At 37.3% G+C, this 20,545-nt stretch overlaps 1 protein-coding gene across 1 annotated transcript; it reads left to right on the top strand.

Annotated features, from left to right (window-relative positions):
• The first annotated feature begins 1,450 nt into the window (after positions 1-1,450).
• alpi.1 (alkaline phosphatase, intestinal, tandem duplicate 1) lies at positions 1,451-19,360 on the top strand. Its single transcript, XM_083559501.1, has 11 exons — positions 1,451-1,661; positions 5,909-6,028; positions 6,981-7,096; positions 7,471-7,645; positions 11,966-12,138; positions 13,000-13,134; positions 14,060-14,135; positions 14,762-14,900; positions 15,150-15,340; positions 15,434-15,550; positions 18,379-19,360. The coding sequence occupies exons 1-11, from the start codon at positions 1,571-1,573 to the stop codon at positions 18,642-18,644; spliced, it is 1,599 nt and encodes a 532-aa protein (XP_083415627.1). The 5' UTR covers positions 1,451-1,570; the 3' UTR covers positions 18,645-19,360.
• The last annotated feature ends 1,185 nt before the right edge of the window (positions 19,361-20,545 follow it).

Here is a 20,545-nt window from a genome sequence, read left to right on the forward strand (position 1 = left end):
ATCTTATACAGTATTACCCATATGTACAAAATATGATCTCAAAATATTGAAGGTAAATCTTTTTCTTTCTTTCATCAGCCGGTCACTATGAGCTCCTGACACACTGCAGTCTTTCCTTTTTTTTAAAATGCATGTATTCATGTTACTTTTTTTTTCTTAACTCCTGAGGAAAGAAAGAGGTTTTATATTATTTAACTCAAAACTCAGAAAAGTAAACATGTGGTTTTCCTGCTGGATCATGTAAATGGAGATGACTGACATAATGTGTGCTAGAAGCCCCTGCTTGTTCCTGAAATAATCCCCCCATAAACACACACACACACACACACACACACACACACACACACACACACACACACACACACACACACACACACACATTTATGTGTAGCTATGGTCTGACAACCTACCCTGAAGAAAAATAGTCTCACCAAAGTAAACACACACCATATGCACACACACACACACACACACACACACACACACACACACAAACTTTACTACTTCTTTATTGTTAGCATTATTATTCTAAAACAGAAAATCAAATCTGGAAGCACACATTTATGATGCTTCTCCATAAAATACTCTGCACTGCATAACGTGTTTGTCAATGTCTCTTTTTGTATACAAACAAAACCGAACTGAATCTTTTTTAAACATTTAATTAATCTTAGGAGCTTTTTCAAACTTGAAGAATGTACCTTTATACATTATTTGTCAACAGTCATTTAAAAGTGTACACATATATCCTGAGGTCTATTCATGGCTACTTAGAAAATGAGCAATGGATAGTGTGTGGGTGTGTGTGAGAGAGAGAGAGAGAGAGAGAGAGAGAGAGAGAGAGAGAGAGAGAGAGAGAGAGAGAGAGAGAGAGAGAGAGAGAGAGAGAGTGTCTGTGTGTGTGTGCTTTGGGATATATTCAAATGCCAGTAAGGTGGAAAATGCCCTCTGTCAGCTGTCTATTTTTCTCTGCCTAGGCTAAAGTTGATTAGTCTCTCTCTTTCACACATACATACAAAGAGAGAGAGAGAGAGAGAGAGAGAGAGAGAGAGAGAGAGAGAGAGAGAGAGAGAGAGAGAGAGAGAGAGAGAGAAAGAAATGCACACACACCAGCGTCACTTATTCTGCACCTCACTGATAGTCACAGGATGGGGGAAACTATTTTACACAAGTTCTGATGTAGAGGAACAGGAACAAGGTGAAAACCGAAGACAGGAGCAGATAGAGGACAGGAGGAGACAGAAAAAAGGTAGAGGATAGGAAAAGACAAGAAGGGACAAAACAGAAAAAAGGAGGAGACACAGAGGAGTCTGGGGTTGGCTTAGACAGGAGGAGAGAGGAGGAGGCAGGAGAAGAAGACAGAAGATAGGAGGAGACAAAAGACAGGGGGTGACAGTGAAAGACAGAATATAAGAAGCGACAGGAGCAGACAGAGGCTTGGATTAGATGAGGAAGAGGAAGACTCAAAGGCTGAATTTGGACAGTAACAGACAGGGCTTAGTCTGGACAGAAGAAGGCAAAGCTTTGGTTTGGACAAACTGAGTGGAGATTATTTGGAGATCAGGCCGTGATGAAGCTGCAACTTGACCTCTTGCTCCTGTACAGCTCCATTTATCTACAACTTCTGCAACTTCTCCATCACACTCACGCTCACACTGCAGGTATAATGTTTATCTACTGTGTTTGAATATATGTGTTTGGCTTGTATGTTGGTGTAAGTGTGTGACTGTGTTTTTGTGTCATTCTATCTATCTATCTATCTATCTATCTATCTATCTATCTATCTATCTATCTATCTATATATATATATATATATATATTTATATTTATATATATCTGTCTGTCTGTCTGTCTGTTATTCTGTCTGTCAAGGATCTTTTTGATGTACTCTCTACACCTCCCTCTTTATCTGTGTTTCTAAGCACTAATGAAGCAGGCGTGTCTGTGCAGGAGTTTGGGTTCCTCACTTCTTCATGTGGGGCCTCAGTGTAGGAGAAGCTCATATATCACTTTTATTAGCTGCTGGATTTCCCATGTGTGTTTGTCTGTGTGTGTCTGTGTTTGTTGTCATTGAGTCTCTTTTCATTCATAGGATTGAATATAGCCAAACTCTTAATGCTAATAAAGACAACTAATGATGCGTATATCTGCTGACTGAAGGTTCCTTGTCTATTTTTTCCCACTTTTGTGTTTGTTTAACTTTCTCTTCTCTCTCTCTCTCTCTCTCTCTCTCTCTCTCTCTCTCTCTCTCTCTCTCTCTCACTTTTAACGATGTGTTCAACCCCCACTACCTCATGCCGGAAAAATGTAATTTACTTTTATTTCCCACTTAAATGCATCCTGGTTAAAGGAGTTTAGCAGTGTGGTGATGCTCAACACACACACACACACACACACACACACACACACACACACACACACACACACACACACACACACACACACACACACACAGCTGGAGAGACAGACAAGAAATCAGACAGTAAGACAAACAGAGTGTGAGACTGAAATCATCAAATATCATGCAGAGATAACAGAAACCGAAGAAAAGATTAGGACAGAGAATGAGACAGTGTGGAAAAATCAAGTAGGTCGTACTGATTGAAATAAATTACCCTCATTTTCTAATTAACAATCTCTCACATGCATTTATTGAAATTGTGTACATTTATAGACAAGTTCTATCAAATGGTTGTGGTAGTTGCATTGAATGCTTTTTCCAGCTTTTCAGGAACTGTCCAAAAACAAGTGAGAAATACTGCATTAGTTTGTTAGCTAGCCTTGACTATGACAAGTTTTTTTATTAGTACGCTTTTTGCAAATTTATAGCCTGGAATAGATAAAAAAATAAAAAAAAAAACATTTAGAAGTATATACATACTACAACATACTGTAACTGAGCCGATGCTAGTACAGTCGCTTTATCATTTTTCCAAAGAATTCAGTGGTGTGCAAAAATATGCACCACATGAAAGGGGTCCAATAACACAGTGTTTTGTGGGAGAGGGGAAGACGGGGGTAAGGGGGGAGAGGCGTTCTACAACACAAAGTCAGGCATGTTTTAATAAAAGGAAAGTCTAAACACTGCTGTAAGCTTCACATCCGGGTAAATGGAAAAAGGAAAAATGCCGGTTGTGTGCATGTGTGTGTGTGTGAATATATATGTGAGGATGTTTTTTTATGTCTTCTCATAAATATACATTATATTATATGTATATACATTCCTTATTCTTATTAATTAATTATTAATGTATTTAATTAATTAGCAATTAATGAGCATTTAATAATTTAATAAAACACCACAAAATGTAGTAGAATGAATATTTAATCAATCCTTACATACCGTCAATAGAGATACACCCATCTGACCGGACCCTGAAACATTGACCCTCTGCCCAATGACCTCTGACTTTCATTCCTCCTCTCTCTAGCATGTACCTCCACCTCTCCAGGCTCTTCCTCTCCAGGCTCTCCAACCTGCTCCCTAGCCTCACTACAAATCACAATATCATCCGAAAACATAATAGTCCATGGAGACTCCTGTCTGACCTCGTCCGTCAACCTGTCAAATCAGCACTGCAAACAGGAAAGGGCTCAGAGCTGATCTATGATGCAGTCTCACCTCCACCTTGAACCAGTCTGTCTTTCCTACTGCACACTTCACTGCTGTCACACTGTCCTCATACTGTCACACTGCCCTCATATCTTGCACCACCCTCACATGCTTCTCTGACACACCTGACTCCCACAAACAATACCACAACTCCTCTCTACTTCTGACCTTATCTATACTTCTCCATCAACATCCTCAAAGCAAATATTAGATCCCTAGTGCTCTTCCTTAACATGAAACCATACTGCATACACAGATGGTCACCTCTTCTCAGCCTTTTTTTGTGCCACAACCATATATCTAATGGAAGCCTGCTATTCAGCATAAAAGATCCTTCTTTTTCCTCCACCATGTGGTAGTCTGTGGATTCTACAAAGTAAATGCAAAAAGCATGTCAATATTGACATTATGACAGTCATATAAATGGAACTAATATAACAAATGCATTAATGCAGACAAGGCCGGTTCTAGCCAATTATAGTATGGTGGGCTTTTACAAATAATAGGTGGACAATCAGTGGTAGTTGCCACAACACCTAATCCAGTTCTCCTAATAACTAAAATGTACAAAATAAAAAATTAAATAAAAATTTTTAAATATAAATGAACAGTAATAATGAAAACAACTTTGAAAACTTAAAACCTTAACTGTATTTTAACTTTAAACTCCATAAATCTTGTTTTTATTGGATCAGATTAGTTTTCAGATTTCCTAAATTAATTTAACAAGCCTTTTTTCAAACTTCAGTACAAAATCAAAACATTGTTTAAAAAGTTTCCTTTTTCCACTTTTATAGAATGTTTTAATTTTCTTTTTTTCTTTTTTACTTTTTTCTCAATTCATTACTTAACCAAAGACAGTATCAGAACATTACATTGCTTTTGCCACTTTTTATAAAAATAAATATCTTTTTTTTTTTACCTTATTTCTTTATAACCAACAGCAACCTGCAACTTTATTTGTATTGTTTATTAGTTATATTTCTATTTTTTTCTGTCTAGCTATAGTTCTGTCCATCCATCCATCTACAGCATTAGTCTCCTTTTTCCCTTAGCAAATATACTTACAAATTCCTCCATGTCTAAAGTATTTGTTATGAATTTCTCACGGGCCAAGATTACTAAATTCCTCTTTCTTTTATGCAACATGGTGTGTCAATGAGGTTTAGTATTCTTGACAGTGTTGAGAAGGAACTCTCACATGATGCTGAAGACACACCAATTACCAGGTCTCCAGTTATTGTGGTGTGTGGTACCAGGAAAGATTAAATTAGCAGTATACAATACTGATAGCATGCTTTGGGCAATTAGCTAATATTGGATCCTATGGAGCCTTGGTATTAAAATCGCTAACCACCTGAAATGGGGTTGAAACAGCCAGGAGATGGGTCTGCTTTTGGCACATGTTGAGGACTGAGGAGGAGCAGTACTTGTGGAGGGTAATCTGAAATTAGCCATAGCCTCTGATGTGCTAACAGCAGCATCTCCACAGGCACATGCAGCACTGGGCTTTCATATAGACTTAAAAAACTATACACACACATCAAGTTGTAACAGCAGTTGAATAAAGTGTAATGAAATTTAATGACGGTTAAACGAGCATTCATTAGCTGCTGTACAACAATCACAGACTGAGAACTTATTTTTTAAATCCAGTTTGGCTGTAGGCTGCCCATCCAATCAGAAGTTAGAAATGATGCTGGTATATTCTTGATTATTTCTTTCCATTAGCTAAAATAATAAAAATCAAACTTTGATTGGGTAGGTAAGGCGCAAATTTGGGTGGGTTAAGCCCACCCCTGCTGCTGGCCCTGACTGCAAATACTGTTTGTTCTGCCAACAGAGCATACAGAAAGGCTGGAGTGGGATACCATTTTGACACCTATTCTCATTCCAAAGCATTCTGACCATAGAGGCAAAAGAACTTGGACCTGGATTGGGCTGGGCTCTTTGTCATTTCCAAAATTTTATTTGAAACTTGAGCTCCAGTTTCTCCTCTTGCTTCGGCTCCTCCACCATGCATGTGGAGGACTCTTCCTCCGGATCCTCCAAAATGTTTATATAGTAAAGCATTCTAAAAGCAGATATTAATTAGAGATTTATAATATAGTATGGTATGGTATGGTATGGTATGGTATGGTATGGTATGGTATGGTCAGCACTTTTTGTGTGTGATGGGTGGGTGTTCAGTTTGGGTGTCTGAGCAGGCTGTAAATAAGACAGGCCCCAAGCTCTACTGTGATCTATAAGATGATGTTTTGTTTTTAATGGGTTTCTTTTTCTCTTCATAAACAGCTCTTTGGGAAGCAGATCCTTCATACTGGAATGAACAAGCAAGGAAAATGCTGGATGGGGCACTTAAACTTCAACCACAGAATCACAGGGCCAAAAATATTATCCTTTTCCTTGGTGATGGTGAGTTATGATGTGTAAGTTTGGCTAAGGGGCATTAAAACAAGGTGTGGCTTGTAAATGACTTTATATGAAATTGATCTCAATCAATGCATGATCTGAAAGCTCTGGCCCAACTTTCTCTGATTCATTGTGCAAAGGTCTACAGCAATTGGGTTGGAGGCTTTGGAGTCTTTTTGCATGGCATGGGCCTTTTGCTCAGCATTAAGTTTCTCTCTATCATGCTTTGCCCAACTTGAAGCTTCTGGCCAAAATATGGCTTTTCCTAACATGAAGCTTTTGCTCAACATGAAGCTTTGTCTAACCTAAGAATTCTTAACTTAATTGTGTTTTCTGAACATAAAGCTTTTTTCCAACATTGGGTTACAGTCTAACACAAGGCTCTTCTAGCTATGAGCTTCTTTCCAAAGTAGTCTACCCAGTGAAATGGCTTTCCAACAAAGGGCTTTTGGCCTGAATGGGGCCTTCGCCAATATGGAAGTTTTGAACAACTATAGGCTTTTACTCAGAAATGGTTATTTACCAAACATTAGACTTTGTCTAGTCACAATAATCTGCCCAGATATTTGCCTAAGGCATTGCCCAGCTGGATTTTTTGTTAAATTTCATTAAATTCCATTTAATTCAATTCAATGCATTTTTAATTGTATAGCGCTTTTAACAATGAACATTGTCTCAAAGCGGCTTTACAAAACCTAACCCCATAGATTTGTTTGTCAATGGTATTATAAATAGTAATAAATTATTAATGTGCATGTGTACATCACAGTGTGTCTCTGCTTAGGTATCTGTATTTATATGTAAATAATTTGGTAAAAAAAATACAGATTACATAGAAACTGCTCATATCTTTCTAGAATGTATTAATTTAGACATTAATCATATACTGTATTTGCGTATATGTTCTTGTATAAGTAATTATTATACATCCATGTCTCAATGATTTGTCAAACAGGAATGGGCGTGTCCACTGTCTCAGCTGCACGAATCATGAGAGGACAAATAGATGGACAAACAGGGGAGGAGACTGTCCTCGCCATGGATAAGTTTCCTTACCTTGCACTATCAAAGGTAAAAAAAAAAACGACATCATCATGATCATTATCAGTGCATTATCATTATTATCTTTACCAACATAATCAGCATCAGCATCATCATACTCACAATTTATTTGTGAGTATGATTTACATCAGCTTTGTGTACATCACATTTATTTCATATGTCTGTGTTGTTTATTTTTACTGAAAAAAGTAAAAAAAAAGACCTACTTTTATCATGACAAAGATGTGTACACAAGGAAACCCTGAGCACAAATTTACACAAGATTTTTCCATTTTCATTGTCTTAAAATAGCTGGTTTCCAGCTAAACTGAATCAGCTTATTTGTAGAAAATTAGACTGAGATCTGTTTGACATTAACATGTTTGTGTTTGTGATGTGTGCAGACATACAGTGTGGATAAACAGGTAGCAGACAGTGCAGGCACGGCTACAGCATACCACTGCGGTGTTAAAGCTAACTCTAAGACGGTGGGTGTAAGTGCAAGTGCTGTCCCCTCCGAGTGCAACACGACTTTTGGAAATGAAGTTTATTCAGTCTTACACCGTGCTAAATTGCAAGGTATGCTAACATGAACGTCCTACATGCGCTGTCCCTCTAATAAACTCGTTTCTAATCGTGTCCATCCTTGTCACTCACAATGAAAATCTCAACATCTACAGCTCTGCTACCTCCAGTTTCACCTCTTGTCTTTTACTCAATGTCACTGTCTCTAAACCATACAACATTGCAGGTCTCACCACAGTCCTAAAAACTTTCCCTTTCACTCTCGCAGATACTCTTCTATCACAAATCACTCCTGCCACTATTCTCCCCCACGCCACCCTGCCTGCACTCTTTTCTTCACTTCTCAAACACACTCTCTATTACTTTGCACTGTTGACACGAGGTACCTGAACTCCTCCACCTTCTCTACCTCTTCTCCCTGCAACCGCACCACTTCACTGCCCTCCCTCTCATTCAAACACACGTACTATGTCTTACTTATACTGACTTTCATTCCCCTTCTCTCCAGCGCGTACCTCCACCTCTCCAGGCTCTTCTCAACCTGCTCCCTACGTTCACCACAAATCACAATATCATCCACAAACATCATAGTCCATGGAGACTCCTGTCTGACCTCGTCCGTTAACCTGTCCGTCACCACTGCAAACAGGAAAAGGCTCAGAGCCGATCCTTGATGCAGTCCAACCTCCACCTTGGACCAGTCTGTCGTTCCTACTGAACGCTTCACTGCTGTTACACTGTCCTCATACATGTTCTGCACCACCCTCACATACTTCTCTGACACACCCGACTTCCTCATACAATACCACAACTCCTCTCAACTCCTCACAAACACACAATGCAACTCCTTCTGACCTTCTCTATATTTCTCCATCAACATTCTCAAAGCAAATAAGACATCTGTGGTGCTCTTCCGTGGCATAAAACCATACTGTTGCCCACAAATGGTCACCTCTTCTCTCAGCCTGGCATCCACTACTCTTTTCCATAACTTCATGGTGTGACTGATCAACTTTATTCCTCTGTAGTTACTGCAGGTCTGCACATCTCCCTTGTTCTTAAAGATCAGTACCAGCACACTCCTTCTCCATTCCTCAGGCATCCTCTTACCTCCCAAAATCCTGTTAAACAATATTGTTAAAAACTCCACTGCCATCTTACTTAAACATCTCCATGCTTCCTTCGGTATGTCATCTGGTCCAACCGACTTTCCACTCTTCATCCTCTTAATTTGCTGCTCTCACTTTCTCCTTACTAATCCTATCCACTTTCTGCTTTACCATCTCCACACCATCCAACCTTCTCATCGATACTCCCTCCATCTTCTCAACACACTCTCCGCACTAGTCAACACATTTCCATCTCCATCCTTTATTGCTCTAACTTGCACCACATCCCTCCCAGCTTGGTCTCTCTGCCTGGCCAATCGGTACAAATCCTCTCATACAGCTCCTCATATGCCTTTTCCTTGGCTTTCGCCACATCCCTCTTTACCTGCTGCCGCAACTCCATGTACTCCTGTCCTACATTTTTTTATCACTCTGTCGATCTCTATTCTGTTTTGCCAGCCTCTTTCTCCTTATGCTTTACTGCACTTCCTCATTCCACCACCATGTCTCTTTGTCTTCCTTTTTATTTCCAGATGTCACACCAAGTACTTTTCTAGCTGCCTCCCTCATCAGTTCTGCAGTAGTTGCCCAATCATCCAGCACCTTCTCACCACCACAGAGCCCCTGTCTGACCTTTTCCCTGAATCTCACACTACAGTCTTCCGCCTTCAGTTTCCACCAATCGTTCATTCCTAGGTATCCCTTCTACCACTTCATCTAACTCACTCCAGAATTTTTCCTTCTCCTCCATGTCACAACCCACTTGTGGAGCATAGGCACTGATGACATTTATTATCGCCCCTTCAACTTCCAGCTTCACGTTCATCACCCTATCCGAAACTCTCTTCACCTCCACTACACTCTTACTGTATTCTTCCTTCAGAATCACCCCTACACAATTTCTCTTACTGTCCACACCATGAAAGAACGGTTTAAACCCACCTCCAATATTCCTGGTCTTACTCCCTTTCCACTTGGTCTCCTGAACACACAACATATCTACCTTTCTCCTCTCCATCATATCAGCTCCCTCTCTCCCTTTACCAGTCATACAACCCTAACTTCCACTCTCCTACACTTCTCCTTTCCCTGACGTCTCTGTAGACGTCTTTCTCCTCTCCTTCTTCTCCTTCGGCCAACAGTAGCCCAATTTCCACCGGTACCCTGTTGGCTAACGTTACCTGTGGCGGTTGTTGGTAACCCAGGCCTCGACTGATCCGGTATGAAATTCTCTTCCATATTTGATTTGGCGCATGTTTTATGCTGGATGTCCTTCCTAGCGCAACCCTAAGAGTGCACTGGCTTGTGCAATCCTAATTGCTGGGTTGGTAGGGTTAGAGCAGTGGTTCTCAAAATGTGCGGTGCGCCCCTCTAGTGGGGAATAAAAACATGACAGGTGGGGCGCAGGGGACGGAATGATTTTTATATTTATGTGAATTATTATTATTTAATTTTAATATTTTTTTGGTGTGAGTTCTTAATTGATCTTTTTATTCATTTCATTCTTCATTTATGATTTTCTCTATTAAAAATTCAGTTTATACACTCAAAGCAAACACACACAAACAATTTGGTCATTAATGCAAGTAAAAACTAAATCTAAGTAGGGTACCTAACACAACTTCACTTTTATTATTTCTATTTTATAACTTGATAACTTAATATTCCAGTAAATTAGACATTCTTAAACTTAAAATATTTCATTACCATTTTTTGGGTGATGAAGTTCAGGTAGGGCTTGAAAATCCACTTCCCTTTCAAATGGGGAATGATTAAAAAATTTCAAGAACCACTGAGTTAGTGTAAGTGATAGTGAGAGGAGGATTTTACAGTCATAGGTGGGGTGAGACTAAGAGAAAGGGATAGTGAGGGCAGGGTTTTACAGTGGTGGGTGCGGTTAGAGTGAGTGGAAGGGCTAGTGATTGAAGGATTTACAGTGGTGAGTAAAACCTGACTCTGAATTAAAAGTTCCTGTTGATAGTGTGATGCCAGTAACAGTAACAATCTAAATGTTGAAGGACAAAGGTGCCATGCTGATGTGTGTTTATACCCAACATTTATAGCTTGCTATCTATAATACAGGTGATTATGTAGACAAATACTGATAAGCAGCGACCAACAATTTTTTATCTTTTTCTCATGTACATGATCTGGAGTTTTGTGCTCCATCTTCTTCTTTTACTAGAAAAATAAATTGAAACCCCTAATTACACACACACACACACACACACACACACACACACACACACACACACACACACACACACACACACACACTTTCCTAACATTAGGTCTTAAAATTTGCCAACTACCAGCACCACACTGCTATTTAATAATTCCTTCCACTGCTGCACAGTTAGTGTAACCACAAAAACACTGTGTGTGTGTGTGAGAGAGAGAGAGAGAGAGAGAGAGAGAGAAAGAGAGAGAGAGAGAGAGAGAGAGAGAGAGAGAGAGAGAGAGAGAGAGAGAGAGAGAGAGCAAGGTCTGTGTCTATGTGTACAGTTCCTCAGGGTGGCCTATGTGTGTATTTGAACAAGTGTAAAATATGTCCAAATATGCCAATTCAGCATTGGGCGATGAAAAACCTTGCTGTGCCTCAAACATTTTCCAGAAAACAGGAAAATGTTCTTTTATATCATGTGTTTGTTAAATAGATTCAGTGTGTGTGTGCAGTTTAGAAGAGCTAAAAGTATCACTGGTGTAGGAACCCTTGTGCATGGACTTTCTGAGGAAATCTGAAGCACCACCACTTGGTGATCATCTCTGATGTTCCTCTAAAATCACTTAAACTAGAACTTTTAAAAGTACTAGTACTTTTTTAAGTAACACGATAATGATTCCTTCGTTTGGATTATATGCAGACTGGCGAAAGGGTTCAAAACATTTAATTTGTTATTAAGCACTAAAAATGATCATAAAAAAAATTTAAGAACCCCTTAAAAAAGGTCTACCAAGTTGACTGGAAGCTAGCAGGATCTTCTGACAGGTTCGTCAAGGCTCCTAAATGGTTAATAGCTTCAGAAAGGTTCCTAAAAAGATTCACAAGGGGTTTTTAATATATGTACAGTTCCAGCTTCATGCAGTAACCTTTGATGTTAACAATCTTTTCTGTTGATTTACCCAGAACTTTTGATTGTTTCCTCATGCATATAGTTTTCAATCTGGAAGAGGGACAATGGCTTGTGTTTAATGACTTTGGTTTTTTCGGCAGTTTCTGCTTGAAAATAATTGTTATTTAATGCTTTATTGTGTGTCTTTGTAGGCAAATCAGTTGGCATTGTGACTACCACTCGAGTCCAGCATGCGTCTCCGGCAGCAGCGTATGCTCATTCAGTAGACCGCAAATGGTACAGTGATGCTTATTTACCACCCCAAGCCCAACAAGACGGCTGTGTGGACATTTCTACTCAACTTATTACCAACACCGACATTGACGTATGACTGACACCTCACTGACACCATTATCACACACCACTTTCACCATCGCTACACTTCACTGACACATATGCATCTCATCACCCTGCTTGTGCTTCATGTAGTGTTTTCATAAACAGTACAGCCTGTTATGTTTTATTACATACATAACAGTATGATGTACAATATTTTTAAAAAAGCAGGAAGTGTCCGTTAGTAATGATGGTAAACGTGACATTTAATTATGGTGTGAGTATTACGAGAATTTTTCTATAATCAAATCATTTTCATTAATTTCTTTTTTTCCTAATCATAGTAAATTGCAATTGATTTTTATTATTTATTAAAAAAGCAACCTGCAGAGTGTTCTTTTGTTTTTTACACGTATTTATTGTTTACACTGGCATACTGTGTGTGTTTGAATGTCTGGACTTTATCTAAATACCACATCTTAGTTTATAGCTCAATGCTATTTGATAACCTTGCTTCATAAGATGCTCAAAAGCCATTAATGGATGATGTGTTACATCACTGCTGAATCCAGTGTTTATTATTTTTAGTCATTTTCGCATAGACATGTAATTACTTAGGCGTTTAATATTATAATTATGAAATGTTCTTACGGTCCTGATCTCAAACAAGCCCTATTATTCCTAATTCAATAAAAAAAACATACTAACCATAAAATGTATTCTATAAGTTCAAACTAAGATCTTAGCTAATGAACCAGATTTTAAACTGTGTTAACATTTAAGCCACATTTATAGTATGGATCATACCATAGCATACTAATCATTTTTACATATGGTTTATGTGTGTATAAATGTATGAACAAACATACTAATACAAGATTTATGTTATTAATAATTTTATTTAACTTAGGTTATTCTGGGAGGTGGAAGAATGTACATGACACCAAAAGGCACACCAGATCCAGAATATCCCTCTTCATCTTCACGGAAAGGTAACCGCTTGGACAAGAGGAACTTGATCGAGACATGGCTGGATGAGCGGAAGGTGAATTACACAACAGGAAAGTGTGTTTAGGTTTCAATCAGGAGAGTTTCGGAGAAGGACAGGATTTAATAAATAGAGTATATCCCAGAGCCAGTTACCAAAAGTCTCTTACAGAACAATAATACAAATATATACTTGTCAGAACAATAAAGAATATCTTTTGGTTACGTATGTAACCCTAGTTCCCTAAGGGAACGAGACACTGCATTGAAACGTTGTGGGAATTCAGTTTTCACACTCACGCCGATTTAGTTCACATTTTGTGAACTAAATCGTGCGGGGCAAGTGGGCAAGGCTAAACGGAAGAACTCGATACTGGTAAACTTCGGCCCCGAAAGTGAACCTCAGGAACTTCCGGTGAGAAGGCAGGATGGATACATAAGAGTACGCATCCTTTTGATCTACCGTGATAAACCAATCCTCGGATCTGATTTGAGATATAGCCTGTTTGTAGGACGCAACCCTCGGTCCTTTTTGGGAACTATGAAGTACCGGCTCTAGAACCCAGACTCTCGTTCTCCTTATAAACGAAATATCCGGGATAAACGGACCCCACCCCAAAAATGCTATTTTGTGTATACAGTACTGTACTGTATTAACATTTTACTTTATTTTCTAATTAACAATTATATTTTTATTAATAAATTTCATTATTTCAACATTCAATTCCATAAAAACAATTCCCTATAGGTTTTTTGGTCTATCGTGCTATCAGTGAGAGACCAGAAAAATCAGCGAAACAAAATAGTTGTGTGGCAAATGCAATTCGCGATAAGCCACGGGCACAAGATTCAAACCGCGGTAAAACAGGGTATTACTGTATAATATAAAAATCACAATTTACAATGATGACAAATTGTACAAAAGCTAATGTAAACTGTAAAGATGATGTGTCTTCTGTAAATTTTTCTTTCTTTTTTCTCAGGAAAGACGCTCTCAGTATGTTTGGAATAAAGAGCAGTTAAACGCAGTTGATGTGAACACTACAGATTGTCTCATGGGTAATGTTTTTTTTTTTTTTTATGTTTTTATTATAGTCTCCAGACCACCATTATATACAGTATATATATATATATATATATATATATATATATATATATATATATATATATATATATATATATATATATATATATATATTTAGCAGCTATTATTGAATAATAGTTTCATTAAATTTTTATTTAACACTACAGATTGTCTCATGGGTAATGTTTTTTTTTTTTTTTTATGTTTTTATTATAGTCTCCAGACCACCATTATATACAGTATATATATATATATATATATATATATATATATATATATATATATATATATATATATATATATATATATATATATATATATATATATATATATATATTTAGCAGCTATTATTGAATAATAGTTTCATTATATTTTTCAACCAAAAAATTCTAAATTATAATATATGAACAATCAAATATTCACTCATAACAATAATTTTTTTTTATTGCTTATGACTTTATTTTATTGGCTGCTGGTATTACTTTATTTTATTTTATTTCTTTTCTTTTCAATTATTTACTTTTTAGTGGATGGTAATGTATTCTACTTGTTTTTATGGTCCATCAAATCGTTAATTTTCAGAAATCACTGTTTCTCACAGGGCTGTTTGAACCAAAGGACATGAGGTTTGAGTACTTCAGGAACTGGACACGTGATCCGTCCATCGTAGACATGACTGAAAAAGCGATTCAGATCCTCAGGAAGAACCCAAAAGGATTTTTTCTTTTTGTTGAAGATGAGTAGTTTTATATAAAATTACCCAAAATAGTAATTGCATCCAAAATCTATTGCGTGTAAATGTATGGTGCAGGCAAGACACACCTTTGACAATTGTGGTATGACACTTTTAAAAAATTAAATGTTTATAATTGCTAAAAAAGTGTTCATGACTTTTGAAACATGATGTCATCACTGCAATTATAGCATGACCCAATTAGGCTTTAATTTAATTTATAAATATTTGTTAATGGTTTTATTTCATCTTTAAGTGGCAGGATTGATCATGGCCACCATGCTGGCATTGCCAAACTGGCTCTAAAGGAGACAGTGATGTTCGACCAAGCAATACATCGAGCATCTCAGCTCACCAAAGAGTCTGAAACTCTCACCATCGTCACTGCAGATCACTCACATGTCTTCACATTTGGTGGGAACACACCACGGGGGAACCCTATTTTTGGTGTGTGACTCAGATTAGTGCTGACATTTCTATTTGTAGGAAACTGGAAAGTTGTTGTGATCATCTGGGTTTTTGTGTTGTTGTTTTTTTAAGGTCTGGCCCCAAAGAATGCAGATGACAGACTTCCATTCACTAGTATACTTTATGCTAACGGGCCCGGATACGTGCATGTGAATGGGTCGAGAGCGAATGTGTCAGCAGTGGATTACAGTATGTGTTTTAACAATATTATCTTTTATTTTATTTATTTTTTTATTTATATAGCGTTGGACACTGCATTAAAGCAGCTTAGAAGAAGGTAAAAATTATGGAACAAAATTGACTAATATTCAAATGTATGTGTATATATCCCCAATGAGCAAGCCTGAGGCTACTGTGGCAAGGAAAAACTCCCTTAGATGGTATGAGGAAGAAACCTGAAAGGAAACATACTCAAAAGTATGAGTATCAAACACCTATTTGGGTGACACCAGGAGTGTGATTTAACACATTACAAACACTGGAGAGTGATTATGAGTACTGCCTTTTTTACAGTCTTATACAGTCAGTTTCAGTTGTGGAACCAGCAACTTTGAGCAACTCATAAATTAGCTCAACATAATAACATGAAGAAAAGAAAAAAAAAAAAGAATAAGAATAATAATGATGATAATAATTAACAATATTGGACTAGTTTTTATAGCTTAAAAAATAAAAGATTCTGGTTTTGCCCTAGATAACTTTTGTAAATTGCCTGACTTTCTGACTACTTTAGATATCTAAGCCAACTAATGGTTTTACTGTTACAAAGTTGCTAGACTTTGAATTCCATTAAACAAATACAGAAAAGTGTTGTGTTGCAAATAGTAAAATGTACTAGTGCTGTTATACTAAATAGCAGCACACATCATTAGCCATAGTTTCCCTTTAACTAAATAACTAACTCTCCAAAACCAAACTAATGACCTGAAACTAGCCTAAAGCATTCAAGCATAGAAAAAGCACTGCATGGGATAAAAGGCGTGCATATGCAGCTGTCATGACGACATTTGTCGTGGTCAAGACCTTTAAGCAGCCGGTATTGGCCCACCTAAAAAGGTGACAGAACAGCTGCTGTATGCTCTACAGTTTGCCTACTGAGCAAACAGATCATTGGATGATGCAGTTAACATGGGGCTGCACTACATTCTGCAAAACATTGTTTGTCGACTTTACTTCCGCTTTTAATACAATAATTCCAGGAATTCTCCACTCCAACTTCCTAAAGCTCACTATTACCTTGTGCCATCTGTCAGTGGATCACCAGCTTCCTGACAGGCAGGAAACAACAGGTGAGACTGGGAGGTATTACCTCCTGTACTCGGACAGTCAGCACTGGCGCTTCTCAGGGATTTTTCCTTTTCCCACTGCTATGCTCCCTCTTAACAAACGACTGCACGTCAAGTGATAGTGGACTTTAGGAAACACCCCGCAAACACTCACCTTAATTATATTCCCTGCTTCATATCTATACTCACAGGTATATTGAAAAACACTGATTACCTCATTACAATGGCACCGCAAGTGGGGTGATCCTGGTATGCAGTGGTTAGCATGCAACCAAAAGTGATCCATGTGAGAACTGGTAAACCAGCAGTAGGGTTCATAGACACCCAAGGCTTATAGATGCATGTGGAGAGTAATGGTATAGCCCATCTGGTGACTGCAGAGTGGTAACTGCAGAGTGTCAGAGTGCCCATGCTGACTCCTGTCCACCAGAGCTTAAGCGGCTACAATGGGCACTTAAGTTTTAGGAATAGTCTATAACGCAATGGCAGAATACGGCCTGAACTGATGGATCATCTATTCTTTTACATCTTTCAGAAGGCCAGGTGCTTGCCTGAGGAAAAGATGGCACCAGGATGAACTATCAAACAATGCAAGATGGTATTGGGATGTTCTGGACTGTGAGATGTTCTTGTTCTGCTGAAAAACCTGGCTCTGGATTGCAACCTTACAAAAATCTTTGTGTTCCCTTTAAAAAATTTAATTTCACAGTTTTCAATCTGAGCGTCTCTGAAATGTAAACAGGACAAATGAGTTAGATTCACGAGGGGACCAAATTCAAAGTTTAACCAGCTGCTACAGATTAACTTTTTAATTAATGGAAAAATCACGGCACATGATGTGATAACAAGTTTATCAGTTTATTGCTAGTCACATGTTTCAAGATGATGGCTATAAACTCTCATTTAGACTCTGCAGCAGACCATGTGATATCAGTAATCATAAGTGCGTCCTTGGCTGCACTTAAGTGATCAAGATTTTGGTCCACAACTAATTTGGAACTAAAGGTGCTATTATTGGCCACTGTTCATAGAAACTGATTTAAGGCCACTAATTTTCCCTCATAACCAAGAAATTTCCAGAACTAGGAAGTGTACAATATATAGCGGTTACTCGGAATGAAATGATTTGCAAATTTCATAAACCTATCAATTGTTTAAACTGAGAATACATACCATTTTAATATAATCAGGTAAAAATAAAAAGGTAATTTTGAATTTGATGGATGCATTAAATAGCAATTTTAGGTTGAAGAACATTATTCTGAAATTGTTCCACAATTTGTAGACACTGTCTTTCACAGATTGCAGAAGCTTTGCCAATCTTTACTTCTGAGAGACTTTGCCTCTATAAGATACACTATTTATACCCAATCACTGACCTGTTGTCAAGTAACTAAATAATTTGCAAAATATTTCTCCAACTGTTTAATGTTTTGCAAATTATTTAGTTACTTGACAACAGATTTAAATATTGCACCTGAAAGACAGATCCGGATATCAGTTATCCAGATAGAGAAGTCAGTTGATGTTGCCAAGTGTAACCACGTCATGTCCTGATTGACTGATGATCTAATCTGCTTCATTGGATCACGGTGATCACAATGCCAAGTGTAAACACAACCTGAATTAAGTAATAATGCTGCTGAAGAAGGTTTTGTGTCAATCAGATTAAACAGTATAAGCAGAGTCCGGTATGTACATTAACTATTCTTTCTTTTTTTAACTCTTTAGTGGATGAGGAATACATGCAGCAGGCCGCTGTGCCATTAGATGCCGAGACTCATGGAGGTGAAGACGTGGCAATTTACGCAAAAGGCCCAATGGCGCATCTTTTTCATGGTGTTAAAGAGCAGCATTACATCGCTCACGTAATGGCATATGCTGCCTGCCTCCATCCCTACACCGACTGCCCGACTGAGCTTAACCACACCCCCAAACTTTCTCTCTCCCTGTCGCTTAGTTTAACATGTACAGTGGTTTGGTTTAGCTCCAGATGACAGTGTTCCTTCTGTGCTCCAATACAGACTTTAATACACTCTCATTCACTTCCCCCTGGAAAAGTCTAAGTTATCTTAAGAGCTTTTCCCTGTAAAAAAAAAAAAACATTTTGACTGAAACCTAATTGTACATTATTCCTGCAGATCAACATGAAATATGCTAAAAGAATACAGGTTTCAATTACACAACATGCAAATTAACAACATTAACTGCCTATATACAATTCTGCCAAAATGGCAGCCAGCTAACAGCAGTTAGATAGCTTAGCTAAGTTAAAGTTACATTTTATGTAAATGTATTTAGCCTAGTTAATTTAGGTGATGTTAAGTAAATTACTATACTGTGTAATTAAAAACTAGAAGCTAGCATAAATTTGCCATTATTTTACCTAACCACATTAAGAAGTGAAATTGTGAGGGGAAGTTGAAAATTGTTTGTTGAAGACTTTATTTGAAACTCAGGGATGATTTTGTAACAGATTCCCTTTTTTATTTACTTTTTTAGTTTTACAATTATTTCACTCATCCATGATCAGCTATATAAAAAAAGTGCCTTAAATGGATGTTTTTGTTTAGGTTTGTTTCTTTTAAACGAGAAAAATGTATATGCAAAGTTTCATATGCAAATTTTAAAGTAGGAGTTTAGTTTAGTGTAGAGTTTATATTTACAGTACTGTATAATGCACACTGAACCAACATTTTTACATTAAATTCTTAAAAAAAAATCTTATTTGAATTTATACTTGTGATTTCTTCCATATATATATATATATATATATATATATATATATATATATATATATATATATATATATATATATATATATATATTCAGGATTTAGGAGACTTCGCACTGTCCCCTCTGGTTCTCTCTCTCATATTAGATCATCTTTCGCACTTTTAAACGAGGCAGAAGAATTTGCTGTGAATGTGATCTCAGTCCATTGAGTCACCATGCCCCTACACAGTTACACACTCATTCACACCTAGGAGCAATTTTCAATTCAATTCAATAAATGTTTATTTGTATAGCACTTTTAACAATGAACATTGTTTCAAAGCAGCTTTACACAGATAATGTGGTGATAAAAAAAATCTATATTTCTGAGTCGATGTAGCAGACTGTTAACATTAACTTCAGCCCAAATCCATCCTCAAAGCTTCCGTTCTTACTCTGGAATTTCATGGAACCACCCAAAACGTTTAATTTAACATGGCCGAGGCACCTACCAGCAGGTTTTTGGAGAGTAGGAGGTTTTTAAACCTATGTGAAACCAGAAAGAACTTGTGAAACTCCACAGTGGACAAAAAAATCCACCACTGTAGCAATGCACATTACCAGAATTTACAATTATCCAGCCATAAATATATTCAAGCAAACATCAGAAAGTTTCTTAAAAAGAAAGTTTTTATTTTATAATTAAATTAATTTAATTAATTAAAATCTATGAAGATGATAAATTTAGTGAGTCGGTTATTTTTTACATTGTTGAATTTAATTCAACTGAATTGAAAATAAAATTGTCAGAAATCACTTTTACTGATGTATTCTATAGCATGAAGTCATTGGCTGGATAATAAAAGAGGAACCTTTGTGATTAGTAATGGGTATTTTTAAACAGACACATTAGTCTTAAGGTACTTACACAGCACAGTAACAAAGTACAATTGCAATTTCCATTCCTGATTACAGTGCAGTAATGATGTTGGAGATAGCAAAAGTCCAGGTTACACTCTAATAAGTGGCCTCACTGTTCTCATCACCCATTATCAGTGGCTTTAATATCAAATATTTTACATAATATAGTTCTCAATGATAATGTGGTCTTGAAAACTTATAAGTTTGCTTAAGTTTGTATAGTTCCATCAGAATGTCTTTATAATACACACTTGGTGTAAAA

The sequence above is a fragment of the Silurus aristotelis genome (assembly GCF_946808225.1).
Source record: "Silurus aristotelis genome assembly, chromosome: 13".
NCBI classification, from domain to species: domain Eukaryota; kingdom Metazoa; phylum Chordata; class Actinopteri; order Siluriformes; family Siluridae; genus Silurus; species Silurus aristotelis.